Source organism: Eurosta solidaginis, chromosome 1 (assembly GCF_040869045.1).
Source record: "Eurosta solidaginis isolate ZX-2024a chromosome 1, ASM4086904v1, whole genome shotgun sequence".
NCBI lineage: Eukaryota > Metazoa > Arthropoda > Insecta > Diptera > Tephritidae > Eurosta > Eurosta solidaginis.
The window spans coordinates 345,896,758-345,918,545 of NC_090319.1; the positions used below are offsets into that span (position 1 = coordinate 345,896,758).

General features: G+C 36.2%; 1 protein-coding gene across 3 annotated transcripts in view; it reads left to right on the forward strand.

Annotated features, from left to right (window-relative positions):
* The first annotated feature begins 4,419 nt into the window (after window positions 1-4,419).
* LOC137238013 (probable sodium/potassium/calcium exchanger CG1090) overlaps window positions 4,420-21,788 on the forward strand; it is a 77,746-nt gene continuing 60,377 nt past the window's right edge. The window contains exons 1-2 of one of the 3 annotated variants that reach the window (XM_067762507.1): window positions 4,420-4,782; window positions 4,887-5,672. In XM_067762507.1, the coding sequence (XP_067618608.1) occupies window positions 5,670-5,672 (3 nt within the window). In that variant the 5' untranslated portion in view covers window positions 4,420-4,782; window positions 4,887-5,669. The remainder of the gene's footprint in view (window positions 4,783-4,886; window positions 5,673-21,788) is intronic. The other 2 variants (XM_067762508.1, XM_067762509.1) reach the window with 2 other exon arrangements.

Sequence of the window (21,788 nt, forward strand, 5' to 3'; positions counted from 1 at the left end):
AGCCGCAGATAAGCTTTCTACCGAGGGAACAAACATCGAAACACAAGAAAAGAAAGCCGAGCGATCCCAAGACCCCAGCGGATTAGGGGGCTTAGAATATACCCGCGGTAGGTATACCTGTCGTAAGAGGCGACTAAAATACCAAATTGATTCAAAGGGTTGGGTAGAGTAACCCTCTCAAGGGATTGCCCGCGCAATATATAGCTTTTCCAACCCAATTGTCAACCACACCTACCCGTGGCGAATCCTGTTTCGACAGCCATGTAGCTTGATGTATCTTTTTATGCATGAACATCGTGCTGGATATGACCATGTTTCGACCACCGGCAAAGTCAATCAGCCTCAGTCCATTAGGAGAAATTTCATTGTGTAGGCTGAACTTTCCGACTGTAGGGCCAAAAACACCTTCTTTGATCACCCTGGCATTAAAGCCGCCAAGCACAACTTTAATATCATGGCGGGAGCAGCGCTCCTAAATGCGTTCTAATTGTTCATAAAAAGCGTCTTTCACATCATCGTCTTTCTACTCTGTCGGTGCATGGGCGCAGATGAATGATATATGTATTAAAAAGGCGTGAACGCCAATACTTGGCGACAAAGTCTCTCTCTCCCACCACGAATCCGACGCCGAAACTACGCTTATTTGTATGGCCACTCCAATAGATGTCACAATTTTTAATGCTTCATCCAACGCATTTCTTGAATGGAGATGATGTCAGATTTTGCTTTTACGAGGACATCAACCAGCCGGGCATCTACACCAATCCCATTCAGGGAGGGGACGTTCTAGTTGTATGCCCTCAATTCATTGTCTTTCAAACGTTTACCATGGTGGTCATCTACAAAGTGTTGTCTTTTTATCCGAGACTTGTTGTTGCTTTCATTGGAGTGTGGTTTGACGTGGCAGGTCCCAAGCCCAGCGCACAACCCGCTCAGCGGGGGTGAAAATATTACTTGCATGTTTATAATACGAGCCGCTTGATCCAAGACAGACGCCCGCTTGCAGCCGCACCTCGTGGTGAACAGACGCTGCTGATGAAATATCCCCTGGCTAGCCCTTAAACCGATTATGTCAGAGTGGCAGAGACAGGTTGTCGCCTTCTATTTTCATTACTAAGCCAGGGAACTACTCTTATTATTAGCCAAAGTACTACAGACCGTCTATAAGTCTTTCGTCCTCGTACGCAAGGCACTGAAGAGGGCAAACAGCAACTTCCTCACTACCATCACTGAAAGCAACTCATATATGGCTATCAACACGTGCGTCAAAGTTGACGGTCATAACCGTTTAAACGGTTAAACGCCAATTATGTGAGTAAGTATGAAAGTTCTAACCAAAAATCTGAACTGGAAGAATAACGTCATTCAGCGTAAGCACGTAAATTGATACACGTGTGAAGAGACATCGGCAAAAAATGAGAACCAACTCCCAATATATGCAGATGGATTTATACCATGAATATTGGAACCATATTGCTGTATGGCGTAGCCGTATGGTGGTCAGCCCGGAGCAAGGCATCAACCTCAATTTGCTGGGAAAAGTGCACAGATATGATTAGCATAAGCGAGCGTTTTCTTATGATTTGAGTACCGTGCTTAATTTAGAAAAATTTTTATCCCAAATATAGGAGGTTAGAAGCAATGGTCAAAGTTTCCGCTCAATAGATTATTCGGAAGTTCCTTAAAACTTGAAATTGCAATTTACAAATTCTGACAATCCTCTTATTTATCAAAATAAATTAGCCCATATGATGAACATTGTTTCCCTCACATTGTAATTTTATCGGCTCGAAATTTCAGGACACCAGCTCCACGGAAAGTTATTCAAAAATGTATTGCAGTATCCCGAACTCTGTACTCAAATTGGCGAACAAACATAAAATCGACCTAATATGAAAGAGGTAATAATGTAAAATATCCAGACGTTGCCATATGAAATTGCGAAAATCTCAGGATTGGAAAAAAAAATTTGGAGTCCCTCATATGGATACAAAATGTCAATTAACATCTCGTTTACAGTAGTTAGCAGTAATAATGCATGATACAACAGCTACTGTTAAATCAAAGATTTTTTAACATTATACCACTCTGTAGTTGCTGCGGCGCATATGCGTTACTGCCAGCACACGTTACAGTGTGCACATAATATGTATGCAAGTCAATTAAAAATTGTACGCCAAACAAATATCCGACCACACAACAACATTAAAACCGGTATAAATCGTAAAATGTGACAATACTCAATAAGAATATGCTTCGCACGTGTGTGTGCATTTGTTTGTGCGCGCTCTGACTCTCATTCAGTGTGGATAGTATTACTCGCTCAATGTTTTTTGTACTTGCGCTCTGCAAACTTTGGATGCGTAACGGTAAATGAAAACGTTGATGAAGGGTCATTCTGTTGTAGTCAGTGTTACTAGAATAAAAATTTCTTTGGGGCCAGAATCTAGAAAAAAAGAGCTAAATTTCATCAAGAAAATCCAAAACCCGTTGCAAAAAGAGCTAAAATATATGTATATTTTTCAATGTAATTTTTCACATTTATTTCAAATCAAATTTAAACAAAGTTATAAAAAAGGTATAGTAAAAAAAAAATAAGGTACAAGAAAGGTACATAAGGAATACTGTTTTTATAGTACATTTTATATTTTGAATAAAAAAAATGTGTTTTTTTTTTTAACTTTTGTTTTGCCATTTGGCGGTAAGGTATCGTTAAGAAGTAAGAAGTATTTTTCACACTACTACAATGACGGCACGGCTATAGGTTTGTCAAAAATACGACTTGCCAAAATGTTGACCGATGAAAATTTGTTTAAATTTTTTTATTAAATTTTTAAAGTCCTACTGGAGCACGAATCACCATTAAAATACATGTGTGCGAAGTTTATGTTGGGACGAGATATACATATGTGAAGGGCCTTAGATTTCAAAAACTAAGATTTCGTCCTCAGAAGATGAATTATTATTTTTGCTACACTCATAAATATTTTTTTTTGTTCATTAATTTTAAGAGATCGCTGTTTATTTCAAAGTCATGGCAGCATTTATTTAGCCGTTTAAGATCACTTCTTATTGTCAGAAGCGAATTCAACATAACTAAACTCATTTTCTTTCTGTGTTTGCTTTTAATCAAACTCATGTTTGAAAACGTTCTTGCAACTTCAACATTATTTAGTGGCAGCACAAAATCGACAAGCTTTTGGAATTACACTGTAACGAATTTAGGGAAAATCCGTTTATTTTACACCTGCTACTAACGTTCGTATCGCTAAATTGTTGAATAAATAACTCCAATATTCGATAATGCAAAATGGTCTTTATTAGACTACTTTGAAAATACTTCACAATAACACTTATACTTCGTAACCAATAGCGTGCTGAAATCAAAACTTATTACTGAACTACTCAGCTTTCGCTGCTTTTATACTCTCTGTTGTCTCGTCCACCCATTTCTCCTAAGGTCTAGTAACTTCTCGAAATTCATGCTTGGGTACCATCCATATATGTATATTTGTAGATTGTATCCATATGCGTGTGTATATGTGAGTTCTAATTCTGCTGAAGATGACATGCGTTTGTGAGTATTCCTCTGCTGCCTGACATGTATGTGAGTAAATGATGATTGATTTGATGTACACAATAGTGTCAGCTTACTTTATTGTTGTTGTGCCTTTATCTACTTAGTATCAGATTAGTGATGTGAATCAATTAGTGATGCTAATATTCGTCACAATACTGTTTAACATCAAACCAAAAACTTAATGTTGAAGTCACATTTTTCCAATTTTGGAGATAGATATTTTTCCACTGCATTTATAATCTCGTTATTTCATCAGTGCTATACTTGTTTTTTTTTTTTTCATTTGAAATATGAAAACCACTGAGATTTTACAATTCTCAATGTGTTTTGAACCGAAAAGAAATCTATTTTGCTAAGCGTTTCTATATTGCGCGGTAAGCGTTGCCTTAATTGCTCTATTAATTTAATTATATAACATATAAGTAATACGTAGCTTTCTTTTAATGAATTCATACATAACAAAACAAATAAAATTAAACTTCGATACACATAACAAATTTCACAATACGTATGCCGAAATAGATTTGGAGCCAAAAAGGGGTAAACATTTTTAAAAGGGCCAAAAAAGAGCTAGGGTCTAAACCGGAATTTTTGGAGCTAAACGCAAAAAAATGGGCTAGATCTGGCTCCAAAAGCACCAAAATGGCAACACTGGTTGTAGTATTTTAAAAGTTTGTTGATACCATTTTTTCTATTTAACCTTTGATTTGTAAAGCACAACGATTGTATGTGAATATGTACTGGAAATGATATTAATTTATATATGTATGTACGTAACATACAATCACACTCTGTTAAATTTCTGCAGCAGCACATTGAGCAATGAGCAATGCGAGCAACAACGATAGCTCCAGCAACAGTGGCGACGTGTCGGTCGGTAACATAATAATAAACGAACCGTTAGTTAGTAGCTTTAGCACTTTGGGGGACACATTTTAACAATCGATGCGGTGGTGAAAAAGTTAGTTCAAGTCTATGGTCTTCCCAAGCTAGAAGGAACGATAGGAAGTGTTAAATGTATTGTGAAAAAAAATAATAATATATCTAAACAAGATTTATTGTAAAAAAAGCTAATGAAATTCTTTAAAAACTAAGATATATAATTTAAATATTGAAAACTTACTTGGAAAAAAATTTAAATCAAATATGAGTACATTAAAATTGAAGTTATTGTTATTGTGTAATGTGCTGCCATAACAAGTGTAAAATTGAAAAGAAAAATTTTCTGATCTGCCTAAAGTATAATCAGGCGCTTGCCTTTTCCTAAAATTTTCAAAACGTCGCCTAATATTTTCCTCTTCCTCAGCGTGTTTTTTTTTTTAATTTTTCACACTACGCAACGTTGGCTATAATATGCTGTGTATCTAAGAAGGTGTAAGACCATCACCACACCACCCAACCACCCACAAGAAGAATAATAACTTTACGCTGCTGTCACATTAGCGCCACTTACAAACACACAAACTAACAGAAACAGAGTGTGGCACCCGCAGAGAGAGCGACGAAAAAAATAGAACACATACAAACATACGTATGTACGTATTTATATACAATACGTTTACAGGAGAAAAAGAGCTTAATTGAAAAAAACCTTTTTCACTTGGCATCGCTAACGGTACTAGTCGTAATATATTGAAGTGTGAAGCCTGATCAAACGAATTGAAAAATTAACAACGAAAGTAGAAAAGGAACTCAAAAGTGTTTCAATTTGCATAAGTGAATTATTTAATTGAATTTATTTGTATTTGTAATTAAAACGAATTTTGCGATTTTTGCTTAAGAAAAAAAAAAAAAAAAAAAAATACATGTGCTATTATTCTTCTTCTTCATTTTCGTTATAAGTCCATTGTGCAAAAGTCCAAATGCAAGTGTCTGTGCAAATAAGATAAACGGAAAAAATTTAGTATCTACTGCAGCAGCCACGAAACAAAAAAACAAAAAAAAAAAAAAAAATACAAAAAAGATTAAGGAGGCGTAAGCTGAGAATATCCTTTGAGGAAACAATCAAAATACAGAAAACAAAAGCGCATCGTAGACAAAAGCTGAAATAATCGCGATAACTGTAGCAAGCAGCAATAAAAACAATAAAATGGTGAGTAAAACATAAAAGAAAGAAAAACAGTAGAAGTAAGAAATTATAATGTAAAAAAAGAACGCTATGTACATAAGCGAAAAATAGAATTTACATACCCACAGGCACATACACATACACACACGATAAACGAATCTATTAGGGTGTTTCATTTTCAGTAGACAGTTTTTGATGTCTAAACATCTTTGCTCACGGTATGGTAATTCTTTACTTTAGCTCACAATATTCACACAAATTCGTCCAAAAATTTCGGGAGAGATATCGAAAGACACGCTTTGAACCCAGGGACCACGAATCCGAAAGCGAAAATAAAAAAAATAAAATAATAAAAAAAAAATTTTGAGTTAAACGGTGCTTTTATTTAATTTTCTGATCAACTCCCTAGATTGATGAGGAGTATGATGACTAACACTTAGGACCTACCTAATTATTTTCTAGCTTTTAGTATTATTATTAGGTACTTCATGCAGCGGCGGATTTAAGTTAGTGGGGCCCCTGGGCACCAATGATGTGGACAAACGTCCGTACGTATAATGCATGTTGCGACTCGCAAAAACAAAAGTCGAACGCTGATGCGGCATCGCTGCGGCAATATGCCGGGTACACTGCGCAACGATTGGACGCTGGCTTACAGAAATTTAAAGAAATCACCGCTCGGTTTGGATGCTATATTTTTTTAAAGTTAATGCACCACTTAATTACAATTCTATTCTTAGCGTAAAATTACCCTACGGCTCTTCGCTGCTGCTATGACTTCAAAGGTTGTGAAGTTCATATTAAAAAAACATTTAAAATTTATCTTTTTCATTAAACATTATTTCATAAATTATTTATAGGTGAATTGATAGATTCAAATTAAATAAAATCTCACAATTTTATTATTATTACTGAAATTAATTATTGAAATTGAATAATTAAATTTTTGAAATATTTAATTATGTATGACATATTTAATTTAATTACGATTCATAGGATGGAAATAAAGGACCTTGATTTATGATTTTATACTGGCAGTGGCAGATTATTAGGGGGCTACATGATGGTGCTCTAGGTTCGAGTCTCACCGTCTGCAGGGGGCCTCATGTGACCTGGATCTCTCTAAATTATACTTTGTTAAATCACGAACAGGCGGCGGAGAAATACTATACAATTATAAAAAAAAATACTTTGTTAAACCACGAAAGAGTGAGAGAGAAATATTATGTTTTGTTTTTTAATAATTTTAAAATATTTCTCCATCTTTTATTTGTTGATTTATTGTTTTTTTATTATAATTTCATAGTATTTCAGTTTTCTCCCCTGCCTGTTACAGGTTTAAGGGTTAAGAGTTAGGGTTTATTTATTGTAATTTATTAGTATTTCTCCCCCGCCTGTCTGAGCCCGGTAGGGGCCCCCCTGAATTTCAGTCTCGTACCCCACGCAGTTTTAATCCGCTACTGTTCTGTGGGGGCCCCTACCTTGTGGGCACGTGCCCCAAGTGCCTTTATGTAAATCCGCCGCTGACTTCATGTAAGTATTGTTTTCAATAAAACCGTTTAACTTAAATTTTTTTTTTAATTATTTTTTTTTCAAGTTTTTAGTCTTTATTTAATTGCCTATTATTTCTCATTCTATTTAGTTCATTTAGTGACTCATTATGGTGGGGTAAAATAACATCATACGCAATAAGGCCATAACAGCATATGGCATTATTTCCAATGCAGATTGGGAATAATCGTACAGACTGGAAATAAAGCCATTTAAAAATGCTAACAAATGAGTAATAAAGGCGTAATTTAAAATCGTACCCTCTCAAAATCAAAACAGATGGTTGCACATCCGGTTCAAACCGAACTCCTATCTTTAACGAATGATAGAAAGAGACGGGGGATGATGAAAACAATATGGTTAGGTAGAAAATCAGGTGATCACAGCTGTTTATAATTTTGACGCTTAAGCCTAAGATATCACACTTTTCATATCCACAATGCACGTGTTTTCTGTCAAGTATAATCATTGATCTCGATTGAACAAAAATGTTGTGCAAATGGAAAATAATTTAATTTTCGAATATGTGCTAATACCGGGATTTAGAAAATCTTGTAAATTATTATATATAGCAGCAGAAAACCAAATTTTCAAATACAAGTACTCGGTGAATTAGGTTACGGTCAACTTGTTACTAATAAATAAAAAAAAATGTCCGTTATTATTTCCCAATTTTTTGGTTAAACTAAAAAAATATTTTATATATGTGACTCGGTCTATGAAAAGGTGGCTTATGACTCTATGACTCAAAAAGAAATTGCGAGAGACAGCTGTTAATAGCTGTTTTTTTAGTCATAAGCCACCTTTTGATAGACCGGGTCACATATATACATATACATAGGCGTAACTTGGTAGCATAATTAAGGCAGCGTTAATTCGCCTGCCGCACCACGGCGCCCCGCCGCGCTGGAAGTCCGTTCCAAATTATGTTATCTTTTTTAGATATAAATTTTGGAAACGCAATTGCAACGCGAAATAAAGCCATTATGGCCTTATTGCGTATGGTGTTATTGCACCCCACCACTTATTACACGGACTCTTTCCTGTCGATTTGTTACAATTTACATAAGTCCTCAATACACAATCCTTCCAAAGACTTCAGACACGTATGCTTGTCCTTGCTCGAACTCCAAAATATTTTGATGTCACTTCTACCGGACTATATGATATATTTGTTCCAGATATGAGCCGAATCGGACATCATAGGTCGCTTTCTATTCATGTATGTGTTACGTGTTCCAAAAATGAGCCAAATCGGACCACAAATACGAGTACTTTTAATATCTCAATCCTTGCGCCGCCTGGCGGCGATTTTTTCATATGTCGCTTTCTATTCATGTATGTATTATGTGTTCTAAATATGAATCAACTCGGACCACAAGTACAATTTTTTGAAATATTTCGATCCATACGCCACCTATCGGAGTTTTTTCTTATTATTGCATTGTCATTGGGTTATGAACTATATTCCAAGTTTGAAGCTTGTAGCTTATCGGGAAGTTACTTAAATTTCAATTACAAAATTTGTATCTCAATCCTTGCGCCACCTGGCGGCGATTTTTTCATATGTCGCTTTCTATTCATGTATGTATTATGTGTTCTAAATATGAATCAACTCGGACCACAAGTACAATTTTTTGAAATATTTCGATCCATACGCCACCTATCGGAGGTTTTTCTTATTATTGCATTGTCATTGGGTTATGAACTATATTCCAAGTTTCAAGCTTGTAGCTTATCGGGAAGTTACTTAAATTTCAATTACAAAATTTGTGCCGGCCAGCCTGTCAAGCTAAATAAAACCGTTTAAAGACACATAACTTTTGTTTGAGCCACCCTATTGCACCGTCAAAAGGCGCCTATCCAAACACTCACATACAACGATATACCAAAAACATACATATGCATACACACACACACACAGGCACACATTTAAATACACTCACAAAATCTCATATAAGTACTTATTTTTATATTTATTCATTTTCATTTCCTTCCTTTCTCGTTTGCACCGCAAAGTATGCTACACTTCACATCAATTTTTCGCGTTTGGGTTTCATGTAACTGTAAATAGCATGGATTCGTAAAGTGTATTTCTGTATAAGTAAATTCTTACTTACACACATACATACATACACTACGTAGGTACATATTTACGTACGTTAATATTTACATGGATTTTTATAATTTGTAGCCGCCACTCTGAATATTTGCATCAGAAATTTTGTAAAAAAGATGTAGGTATGTGTATTATGTGTTTGTATGTATAGGTATGTATGTACTGGTGTATTGCACTTACTCAAGTTAGAATTGAGATCAAATCAAAACAATTGCACCGCATTTTTGTTCATTCTTGCTTTATTCTGTTTTTGATTGCTTATTGGCAACAGAGTGAAAGGTGATTACACAAATTTACGCACAGGTGAACCCTTCATATATACAGACATTTAGACATACATACCGACTTGCTAGTACTAGCATGCAGGTATGGGCGTGTGCATTTTAATTAAATACATTTTATAAGCTAATTTTTTTCATTCGAATAACCCCAACAAAATTCTAGCTTTATTTAGCTAGAGTGCAACCTCATTAGAAGAGGAACTCTGTCGACGTTATGTGGGATCGCCCGACATGTAGGTGAGCTGGCTAGGAGCCAGCACTAGCGGGCTAAGAGCCACTCTGTCTCATAGGAGGACGGATGAATATATAGCACTGACCAAGAGCTGTCGGGGTGTCATGCAAACGGTACCTATTGGTTGATGCAGTAAGGGAGTATATTTGGCTGTATTCGCTATGGACCATTGTCGACACTGGGATCCAATAGGATAACCTTAGTAGAGCATGCGGCGCTGTAGGTGTAATTGGCCGATCAGTGAAAAACCCACATAGACTAAATGAGTCCAGACTGTTACCATACTTTTGCTAAACGACCAAACTAAAAGCCTCTGTCGAATACCAGGACCTATGATATGAAATAACTCATCCTCTTGGCAAATACTAGAAGCTTTCTAGAATCTATGACACTTCCTGCTTGTTTACCTGATTGCTGTGGCACTCTTGGTTTACACATGGTCTTCGAAAATCTGCAGCCCCGCGTTTAACTCCATGCTTTTTCTGCTTGGTCGATCATGCGCAGCTCTCCCCTTCTTTTAATCTTGTCCTGTCCGATTGGGATGTCTACAGCACAAGCTTTGAGGGATGCACTCAGTTTAGCTAACTCGTCAGCTTTTCTATAGCTTCCGAAAAATTCGGACACCCAATATAGATGTATATTTCTCTCTAATCCGATTCTTGTTAGGGGTTGCCTACACTCTAACACAGTTTGCTTGAGAGATTATTGCTTGAATGCTCTTTGAAGGTCAATATGAAAGTTAACACGTCTGCAGTTGAATATATTTTCTCGCTTCAGGCGTGTCTACTGCCTTGGTCAAGGCTACAACTTTCGCTTCAAAAACAGTAATCTGGTAGCTTCTGGGATCTGTTTAATTCCGGGTCAGCCTGGTATACTGCGAACCCTACTTCTTTCATTACTTAGTAACCATTTGTGGTCAGGGATATCGCCTCGTCTGTCATTTGAACACCCTTGTGCAAACTTTTCACCTCTATTGTGGCTCTAAGAGACCCATCGAAGGACAGGTGGGTAATGGGTTACATATTCATCCAGTAAGTATTTGATGGCGCTGTACTACCATGGCCGCTGGTTTATGCTCAAGCTGCCCTGATCCATTGAGTCTCGCTGAAGGCAGTGTTTAACGCTATGTTAGCAGATGGGATATGTATTCGTGGGGGTTGTTCTCAACGCTCCCGTTATGCTAAACACTGATAGCCAAATTTTTTTTGAGAACGGCTCATTTTTTGTAGCGGTACTCCGCCTAACAAGGAGTCCATAGTATGGGATGGACAATCGCTGTAAATTCCTAATGAGAGGGATATAGGCCCCACGTACATCCCAGCTTTCTTTTAGACGCAGAAAGTGCCTTTGAGGCCTTCCTCCCTCTCAGCTTCATGTTCAAATTCTACAACAACTTACTGTCTAGAATGATTCTAAAATATTTTTTACATGGTTTCTCCTGAAGGTTCACCCCTTCCTGCTTAGGCTTAGTCCAATTCGAAAGCTTTTACCTCTTAGTAAACAAGATCATATACGTCTGAGGCAAGTACAACCCGCAGTACCCGATTCATCAAAGAGTTAATTATGAGAAGGCATTTTCCACTTATGACAACTGCAACGACATCTGCGTACCGCGTTAACTTGAGGAGCTCCTTGTCAAACTGTCTGAGAAGTTTGTTGATAGCCACTGTCCACAGCTAAGCAGGTTCTCGTACGTCTCATCCTTAACTCAAAAACTTTTAACGAGGATATATATAATAAGAGAGAGAATGATGTCTTGGGAAAGAAAATGAGCTTGTTTAAGCATTGATAGCGAGGGAAGCTTGAAGTCAGTCAGTAGGCTGAAATAAAGTTGAGATAGGAACAAAACAAACAGGAAAGGACAGCCAGTTTCTGTTAAATTCTAAGACAACTCATAGGTGCAATATCATCGCCCAAGCAATTAAGGGACATCAAGCACTAAGTATAAAGAGGTTCAGTATTTAAGAACTTCACCGCTTGATTCAGAAGAGCACACGTGGGCGGTAAATTTTTACCCTAACATATGACCGATAAATCCCGTTCTCAGATCTCAATACACAAATATTAAAGTGGATGAATGAGAAATTCCAGTAAATCGCGGGTCTCTCTGGATCAGCTTTGATATGACTATTTTAATAGGTAGAACTCCTACTTATTCAGAATCCACACACATACGTGCCGTAAGCACTGCTTGTAATGTGACTCAATAGCACACCAATCATCTTTCACCTATTTCGGCGCACTTAGGAGGGTAACACCAGACGGCTTTGCTTCTGGGAAAATATTCTGGAATTTGGGAAGAATCTTTGAAACGGACGAATATGGATAGTATTAATTTCTTTAAATAAGATTATTTTAAAATGACGAATGTCTGCCAAAAGTTAGTTGTCTGATGAATCGGCCGCTTCGGGATATGCATGCTTGGGTATCTGATGTCGGGCTAACTGTCAAAGCGTTCAAGTCAGATATGGTGTTGTAATGTAGGTGGCATAAGGTCCCGAACCAGACTAAGAAGTAGGTAGGTACTAGCTGCCGACCATCTCGGGAACAATTTGGTATGCCCACATGAAACCTTCTAGGTCATGGCGCCCTCTCATCCCCTCCATAAGGATTCGCCACGGGTAGGTGAGGTTGACAATCGTGTTGAAAGGGTTGCGTTACACAATCTCTTGAAACAATTTGGTATTTTAGTCGCCTCTTACGACAGGCACCTGCTGCGGGTATATTATAAGCCCCCTAACACGCTGGGGTTTTTAGTAGTGCTCGCGACTGCCAGTGCGTAATACCCGAAAAAAACCTGAGGAGAAAAGTATTAGCTTGACTACAGCCTGACACATTTGTCATGTCATGTATCTAGGACAGCAAGCTGTCACGGTGGCTCAATGTGAGAAGAGACGAAAAATTCTACTGCACTGTATGCATGTAAAAAATGATGGGATTTACGTGGGACCTATTGTTCTACCTATTCCATTGGGTACTAACACCAGCTATGCATCCTACATAAAGAAACTGGAGGTCGTAAGCAGGAAAGTCGTGGAACAAAGTTTGGGGAAAGTCTTCTGACATTAGATTAACAAAGTGACTCTCATCAGTAAAGATATAGAATGATAGGTTCGTAGTGGACGTTCTTACAAGGCATCGCTTTCTGGCGTTTCATGAATTACATAAACTAAATGTCGCCAGTAACGAAAAATGTAAAAAGTGTGCGTTGCGGGAAAAAACGATAAAGCATGTTCGATGTTTAGTTTCTGTGTTCGTCAGATAAGAGGAAGTGGGCCAGGAAACTACCAATTTAAAAGAAATGTATTTATTCTTTTACTTGCTTGAACTTGGTACATCGAAAGATTTTTTAAACAACCGAGAGATTTGTAGAAATCATATTCACGGACGATAGGGAAAAGAGGCGGGGCAGGCTGGTCGAGAGGGAGATGAAGGCGGAGAGGTAAAATGAGCAGTACAGGGGGAGAGAGAAGCAGAGGTAAAAGGAGCTGGACAGGGTCAGAGAGATGGAGAGATAGAGGGAAAGAAAGATGTGCAGGAATGGAAGAGGGATAGACGCTGGAACGGGGAGAGAGGCAGGGAAAGGCGGAAGTGGCGGGATGGGAGGGAATAGGGATACGGAATGGAAGGAGTGATGCAGAGGGAAGATAGTGAAGAGGGATACGTAGAAGTAGAGGGAGAATAAGTGGAGAGGGCGTATGGTGATAGGGAGAGACAGAGAGAGGTGTACAGATACCGTAAGGCAAAGCGCAAGACAGAGATAGAGAGAAAGTGGGAGGAAGGAAAGTAGGAGAGTATTTTCTAATAGCGATAACGTAATAAAATGGATTTTCCAAATAAATATTGATTTTTATACTCAGTTGAGCCGAGCTCACAGAGTATATTAATTTTGATTGGATAACGGTTGGTTGTACAGGTATAAAGGAATCGAGATAGATATAGACTTCCATATATCAAAATCATCAGTATCAAAAAAAAATTTGATTGAGCCATGTCTGTCCGTCCGTCCGTCTGTCCGTTAACACGATAACTTAACGCCCACATTTTCGATATCGAAAATTTTGAAAAACCGAAAAAATGCGATAATTCATTGCCAAAGACGGATAAAGCGATGAAACTTGGTAGGTGGGTTGAACTTATGACGCAGAATAGAAAATTAGTAAAATTTTGGACAATGAACGTCGCATCGCCCACTTTTAAAAGAAGGTAATTTAAAAGTTTTGCAAGCTGTAATTTGGCAGTCATTCAAGATATCATGATGAAATTTGGCAGGAACGTTACTACTATTACTATATATGAAAATTAGAAAAATAGGATGAAGAACACGCCCAATTTAAAAAAAAATTTTTTTTAAAGTCAAATTTTAACAAAAAATTGAATATCTTTACTGTATATAAGTAAATTATGTCAACATTCAACTCCAGTACTGATATGGTGCAACAAAATACAAAAATAAAAGAAAATTTCAAAATGGGCGTGGTTCCGCCCTTTTTCATTTAGTTTGTCTCGAATACTTTTAATGCCATATGTCGAACAAAAATTTACCAATCCTTCTGAAATTTGGTAGAGGCATAGACTCTATGACGGTAACTGTTCGCTGTGAGAATGGTTGAAGCCCAGTTTTTATACACAGTCGACCGTCTGTCCTTCCGCTCGGCCATTAACACGGTAACTTGAGCAAAAATCTATGTATCTTTACTAAACTCAGTTCGCGTACTTATCTGAACTCACTTTACCTTGGTACAAAAAATGGCGGAAATCCGACTATAACCGCGCCCACTTCTTCGAAATCCAAAATTACGAAAAATGAAAAAAATGCCATAATTCTATACCAAATATGAAAAAAGGGATGAAACATGGTAATTTGATTGGTTTATTGACGCAAAAAATAACTTTAAAAAAAACTTTGTAAAATGGGTGTGACACCTACCATATTAAGTAGAAAAAAATGAAAAAGTTCTGCAGGGCGCAATCAAAAGCCCTTGGAATCTTGGCAGGAATACTGTTCGTGGTATTACATATATAAATAAATTAGCGGTACCCGACAGATGATGTTCTGGGTCACCCTGGTCCACATTTTGGTCGATATCTCGAAAACGCCTTCACATACACAACTAAGGGCAACTTCCTTTTAAAACCCTCATTAATACCTTTAATTTGATACCCATATCGTACAAACACATTCTAGAGTCACCCCTGGTCCACCTATAGAACTATGGCCCACTCCCTTTTAAAATACTCTTTAATACCTTCAATTTGTTACCCATGTCATACAAACACATTCCAGGGTTACCCTAGGTTCATTTTCCTACATGGTGATTTTCCCTTATTTTGTCTTCAAAGCTCTCAGCTGAGTATGTAATGTTCGGTTACACCCGAACTTAGCCTTCCTTACTTGTTCAAATTAGTTTTTATGCGCCCCACGCGCCCACTAATGGTTAGTGTGTACATGCTTTAAGACAAAACTGCCTCCAGAGTGTAATAACCATTATGTGAAATTAAAAGATAATTAGTATAAGATGAAAACAAAAAAAAAATCCTTTTCAGTTGATATAAACTTCTCAATTCAATTTCGCTATTTATAACCTCACAATTTTATTTACATACGCCATTCCAAAAGACTTTCTTTCTACGCACATTGATTTGAGAAGCTCATTAACTGCATTTAACTTACACAAGTATAGATGCATGTGCATACCAATAAACTAAGTTTTTAGTGAAAGATTTGCAGTTGTAAGCGATGTACATTTAATTGGGCCTACAGGGCGTATGATAAACATTCGCTTAAGTTAGGTTAGGTTGAACTGGCCAGTCTGTGAGGACCTTACATAGTCTGAATGAGCTCATAGCATTACTAGAAGTTAGTTTAGCGATCAAATTGAAACCCCCTATCAAAAATCAGGACCGATGTTATAAAATAACTCCGTCCTCTTTGCAAATATTAGAAACTTGCTAGGACCTATGCCACTTGTTCATTCAATATTTGGTATATCTTTTAACCTCTCAGTATAAAATTTCCTATTGGCTATGTCTTGCTCTTCGTAGCAGTTAGGGGAAGATCAGGCATTAACACAGATATGCCCATCAGAAGCACGTAACTATTTTCAAAGTGCTTTGCAGTTATATTTGGTAAAAAATTTCAATAAAAAGACATTGTTATTATGGGCGTGTAAAAATCTGTCATCACAGTGCTCTAATGTTAGTCCAAGAAAACTAGCAGTTTCAAGAGGGGTGAACCATAGAGAATTTGGTGTTAAAGGCTTAGGTTCCACATTACAATGGAAAAGATGATTGGTGTCATGTGGTACTGGGTGAATCGTGTTCCTTTGCTAGTATGCTTTCTTCTTCTGCAAGAGTAGGATAGTGTATATTGATAACGGCAAAGGCGTTACCGATGCTGCGTGGATTTTGCCTAGGACCTTGTTATGTTCATCTGGATCAAACGGCTGTGTTGGTAGGTGCCGGATCTTAGATATAAGTTTGATAATTTGTTTTAACTTTTTAAGTAAAATTTTATGGAGCGATTCGGAAAAAAAGTTGAAAATAAAAGGTTCCCTATTATGTGTACACATTCGTTGAGTGCTGCCAACTCTCATAGTACTGATACTGATCGTTCCAATGAGATTTGGTCGTGATACAGAGCTCGATGACTCAACGGAACGTTACTGATGTGTTTTTATATCCAGCTGTACTTGTACACAGGGTATTATAACTTTGATTGGATAACGGTTGGCTGTACAGGTATAAAGGAATGGAGATAGATATAGACTTCCATATATCAAAATCATCAGTATCGAAAAAAATGTGATTGAGTTACGTCCGTCCGTCTGTCCGTCTGTCCGTTAACTTGAGTAAATATTTTATATATATAACATTTTGGAAAACACAAAAACCTGATTATTTAGTAAATAATACACCTAGAATGTTGAAATTTGATGTCTTGACTGATATTGAGAAGACTCTTGATAAAAGTTTTTAAATGGGATTGACACCGCCCACTTGTGATAAAATCAATTTTACAAATATTATTAATCATAAATCAAAAATAGTTAAGCCTATCTTAACAAAATTCGGTTTCCTTTACTATAAGAAATGATTTGAAGAAAACTTAACCAAATCGGTTAAGGACCACGCCCACTTTTATATAAAAGATTTTAAAAAGCGTCGTGGACGAATAAAATAAGCTATATCTTTGAAAAAAAAAAAGAGCTTTATATCAATGGTATTTCATTTCCCAAGTGGATTTATAACAATAAATAGGAAAAACTTCAAATTTACAAAAATGGGCGTGTCGCCGCCCCTTTTATGACTAAGCAGTTTTCTATGTTTCGAGAGCCATAACTCGAAGAAAAATTTGTTCAGAATAGAACCATATATGTATTATTGCGCAGCCTTATAACACTATTAACTACACAAAGCAAACAACAACAACTTTTGAAGTGGTCTGCTTGGTATGTAATGTTCGACTTCACCCGAACTTAGACTTTCTTGCTTGTTAATATTGACTTCACCTGCCTAGTTTATTGCAGAATGATGCAAGTATATATTTAATTCGTTTGTGCACTGGCTATTTAGTCAAGGGCTGAGTTTCAAGCTCAGTTCTTGTTATCTTAAACGGCAGAGAATCATATGATTTGATGCCTCAATTTTTCTTCTTTTTTAACTTCAAAACGAAGGATAACCCAATGTTAAAGTATTGCGTGTTCGCTAAGGCAGTGGAACTGCAATCATGAATGCGTTTATCGAACAAGGATTACTGTGCTAACGGCTAAATTTAGTGATTGGGAAGAATGATTGTCTGGCGCCAGTATAATTTGTTTGAAAAAAAAAACTTCTGTACAAGCGAAACCGATTGACATCGTTTTGTTGTCTGGCGAATTATTACGTATTAGTATGTATGTATGTGTATTTATATGTAGCTCAATCGGTTTGCTGTACATTTTGGATGATGTAAGCAGTCGCCAAAGTTCTTAACAATATTTATTCAAGTACGCATTTACTATCTATATACATACATACTCCTGGAAATTAAATTTGCAGAAAACTGATGTCCTTCGGCTTGGATTTAAGATTCCGATAAAAAAAAATACTTTCTTGGTCAGAGCATCATCTTTCATTTGCATAACACGGCCTAGCCGGCGTTTTAATTCGATGGACTATGTTGATGTCTCCGTAAAGCCCATACAGTTCATCATTAAATCTTCTTCGGTACTCGCCATCGTCAACGCGTAGAGGTCCGTAAATCTTTCGAAGAACTCTTCTCTGTAACACTCCAAGAACTGCCTCATCTGATGTTGTCATGGACCATGCTTCTGCACCAAATAGCAGGACGGGTATGATAAGTACGTTGTAGAGCATAATTTTCGTTTGCTTAGAGATAACTTTACTTTTAAATTGCCTACCTGGTCCAAGGTAATATTTTAAAGCGAACGAAGTCTTTTACTATTTCGAAATTGTGACTGCCAACAAAGGCGTGGTTGCCAAGGTACAAATGCGTTGACTCTTTACTTGATGACAGCAGGTATTTTGTTTTGTCCTCACTCAGCATCAAACCCATCCTTTCCGCTTCTTTTTCCAGGAGAAAGCAGAACTTACCACGCGGGTGCTCAGGCCGTTGATATTAATGTCTGCAGCTTGCATCATTTACTGCATCATCAAATTAAAGAAATCGCACGACAGGGTGTCTCCCTATCTGTAAGCTCGTTTATTTTTATGCGAATCGGAGAGGTCCTTTCAGCGTGATGTTGAAAAACCGTATACGTTTAGCGGCATATAGGCAGCTCCTTTTCGTGCTGTTGATGGCGGCTTTAAAATCGCCAAAGAGCTAATGTGAGTCAATTTATTTTTCGCTGCTTTTTTCAAGATTTGGTACAGTTTGCAGGACTACCCTCCTTAAAAACTGAGCAAAAAGAGATTCCAATCGGCGGGTATGCACTCGTTTGACCATATTTTGCATGCGCCATACGAACTCCTTACACCCGTATTTGAATAGATCGGAAGGCAGTCCACCAGCGCCCGGAGGTTTGTTGGTTTTTAATCTAGTTAGTTCTATTCTGGCTTCGTCATAGTTAGGTGGGGGAACATTTTTTCCCTCATCATCGATTGCGGGCTCGTTTTCATTATCCCTGGGAGTTTCATCGCTCTCCCCATTTAAGAGCGGATATAAGTGTTCCCTCCATTATGCAAGCACCCTCTGGAGATCGGTTATCAAGCTGCCGGTCTCGTTTTCGATTTGGTTTTGTTTTTAGACACGTACACGCTTGGTATAAGAATCATACTGAATGCGTTATAAAAGAAAAATCGAAAAACTTAATTTTTAGTTTTTCATTTCGCTCCAAAAATAATAGTTAATTTTATTCCGACAAATTTCTTGAACACAGCTTTTGGTGTGGTATTCACCAAAACTTGTTTTTTGGAGGCTTTCAACCCGCCTTGATGTTCATATTTTTCCATAGTACTTTGCTAAGGTCCCAAAGCATATTAAGTTTCTTACCTTCAGTAGAAATGACGCAATATTCTTTTGGTGAGACATCCGGATGTACAAACATACATAGTATTTAAGCAATCAAAGCTGGGACAAAAACTAAATTTAAAAACACCAAAACGTTATCCGTAAGCGAAGGTCGCCGTTTTGCACACCGAAATTTGTATTTGCATTTGATTGAAGATAATCCTCTGTATCTCCTGTTAGCTAAAACTCTACGCTTAACATGTGCTGCCAAATATATTTCTTTAAATATATTAAATTGCATAATGATAGATAACAGCAAAAAATGTAACAAAAGCATAGAGAAAGATAACAGATGAATATATACAGACGTGAGTATGTACTCACTTTAACATAATTTTACGCATACAACGCAAGTTCGTTACAGTGAAACACACACTCTTACAAAAATTATTGTTTTGGGACACATAATTTGGTTGTGGTTGGTGTGACGTTGACGGCCCAACTTTTGTTTGTTTACTTCAGTGGTGCACAACGCCGGCAGAGCTACGAATGCAAACCCAATTGTTTGATGTGTTAGCATCTTTGCTCACGGTATTTGGTAATCCTGAATGTAAGCGTAAGGTGTAAGTGTAAGAATAAACGTAAGTGTAGTCTTTGAAAGAGGTATACTATATGGTGGATATATGTAGAATGTAAATGTAGGCGTAGTGTGTAATATTGGAATATATACTGTATAGAATACTAGGAAATGCATCAGTGTAGGCGTGCTCTGTGGTTTGGTATGCTGTATGGAGTAATAAATAATGAGAGCGTAAGTACAGTCACAGTCATTCATGGTGGAACCATACAAGGTGGCAGCACGGTGACATACCAACAAACATAAATATAAGTTCCATAATCTTTGTTTTTGTAAATCGATGGACTAATGTCAAAATCGTACTGCGCCGGTACTTTATATATGAAATCATATTAAAAGAGTACAAGTCAGCTCTCACCGTGCTGCCACCTTTTATAGTTCCGCAGTCACTAGACTCTAACGAAATTTGGGAGCAAGGCACGTGGTAGAGTGGATATGAGCGTAATCCTACAGCAAATCAAGGCAAACACGTCACATACATATTAACTAAAGTCTCGGGGCTCGACTCTTCTTGCGCTGGGCTTTTATTACTGATACGCAAAACGTTAAGAGAAAACAAAAATACGTCGTTATGTATTCAGGTTTAAGTTAACATTTATTTCTTTTTAGAGACTTTGTTGGTTGTAGCATCTTTGTATTTATATGAAGTAATAAAACGCAGATATGAAAACAAAATAAGGTAAAATAAATCAATAAAATAAAATAAATGAAAAAAAAATAAAAGAAAATAAATGAAATGAAATAATAAAAATAAAAAATAAAATAAAATAAAACATAGTTAAATAAAAACAATAATATAAAATGAAGTGAAATTTAATAAAATAAGCTACAATAAAAGTAAAAAAATATATTAAGATAAAATAAAATGAAATAATATAAAATAAAATTTAAAAAAATTAATAATATTAAATAAATAAAGTTAAATCGTTTTTAAACGATATTATCGAAAAGTTTGCATTTATCATCGAAAAGTTATCGATATGCTGTCAATATACCATCGGACATATATCGATTTTTGGTCGATGGATTTTAAAAAAGATATCACTTTGTTTTAAGAAACTTATAGATTTCAGAGTGTTACCAATAGAATAAAACAGAATGATAAAGAAATTGGAAAAATAAAATAAAATTGAACAAAATAAAATAAATTGAAATAGAATAATATTAAATTTAATAAAATAAAAAAGTTGAATAAAGTAAGATAAAATAAAATGAAACAATACAAAATTAAATTAAAAAAAAATGAAATAAAATTAATTAAATAAAATTAGATCTTTTTTATTCGATGAGTTATCAATTTACTATCGAAAAGTTTGGATTCATCATCGAAAAATTTGCCATATGCTGTAAATAAACCATCGTATTGTTTTCGATATTTTCATTTAAAATATATAAAAAGGATATCACTTTGTTTTAAGAAACTTATAGATTTCAGAGTGTTACCAATAGAATAAAACACAATGATAAAGAAATTTGAAAATAAAATAAAATAAAACGAAATGAATTAAAATAAAATAAAGTAAAGGTAAAAGAATAAAATAAGGTAAAATAAATTAAATTTTATAAAATAAAACAAAATGAAATAAAATTAATTTACAAAAATAAATCTCCTTTTTTTTGTATGAATTGAGCGGGATTGCCCACATTGCTGGTAAAATGTATGAAAACATTTAGCAATTTTTTATTTATAATTTATTTAATAATTATTAATTAAATCTATCTTTAATTGATGAGTTATCCGTTTTCTATCGAAAAGTTTTGGATTTATCGTCGAAAAACTATTGATATGCTATCAATATGCTATCGGACTGTTATCAAAAAGTTAAAGATTTTTTATCAAAAAATTATCGATTGCTAACCGAAAAGTCA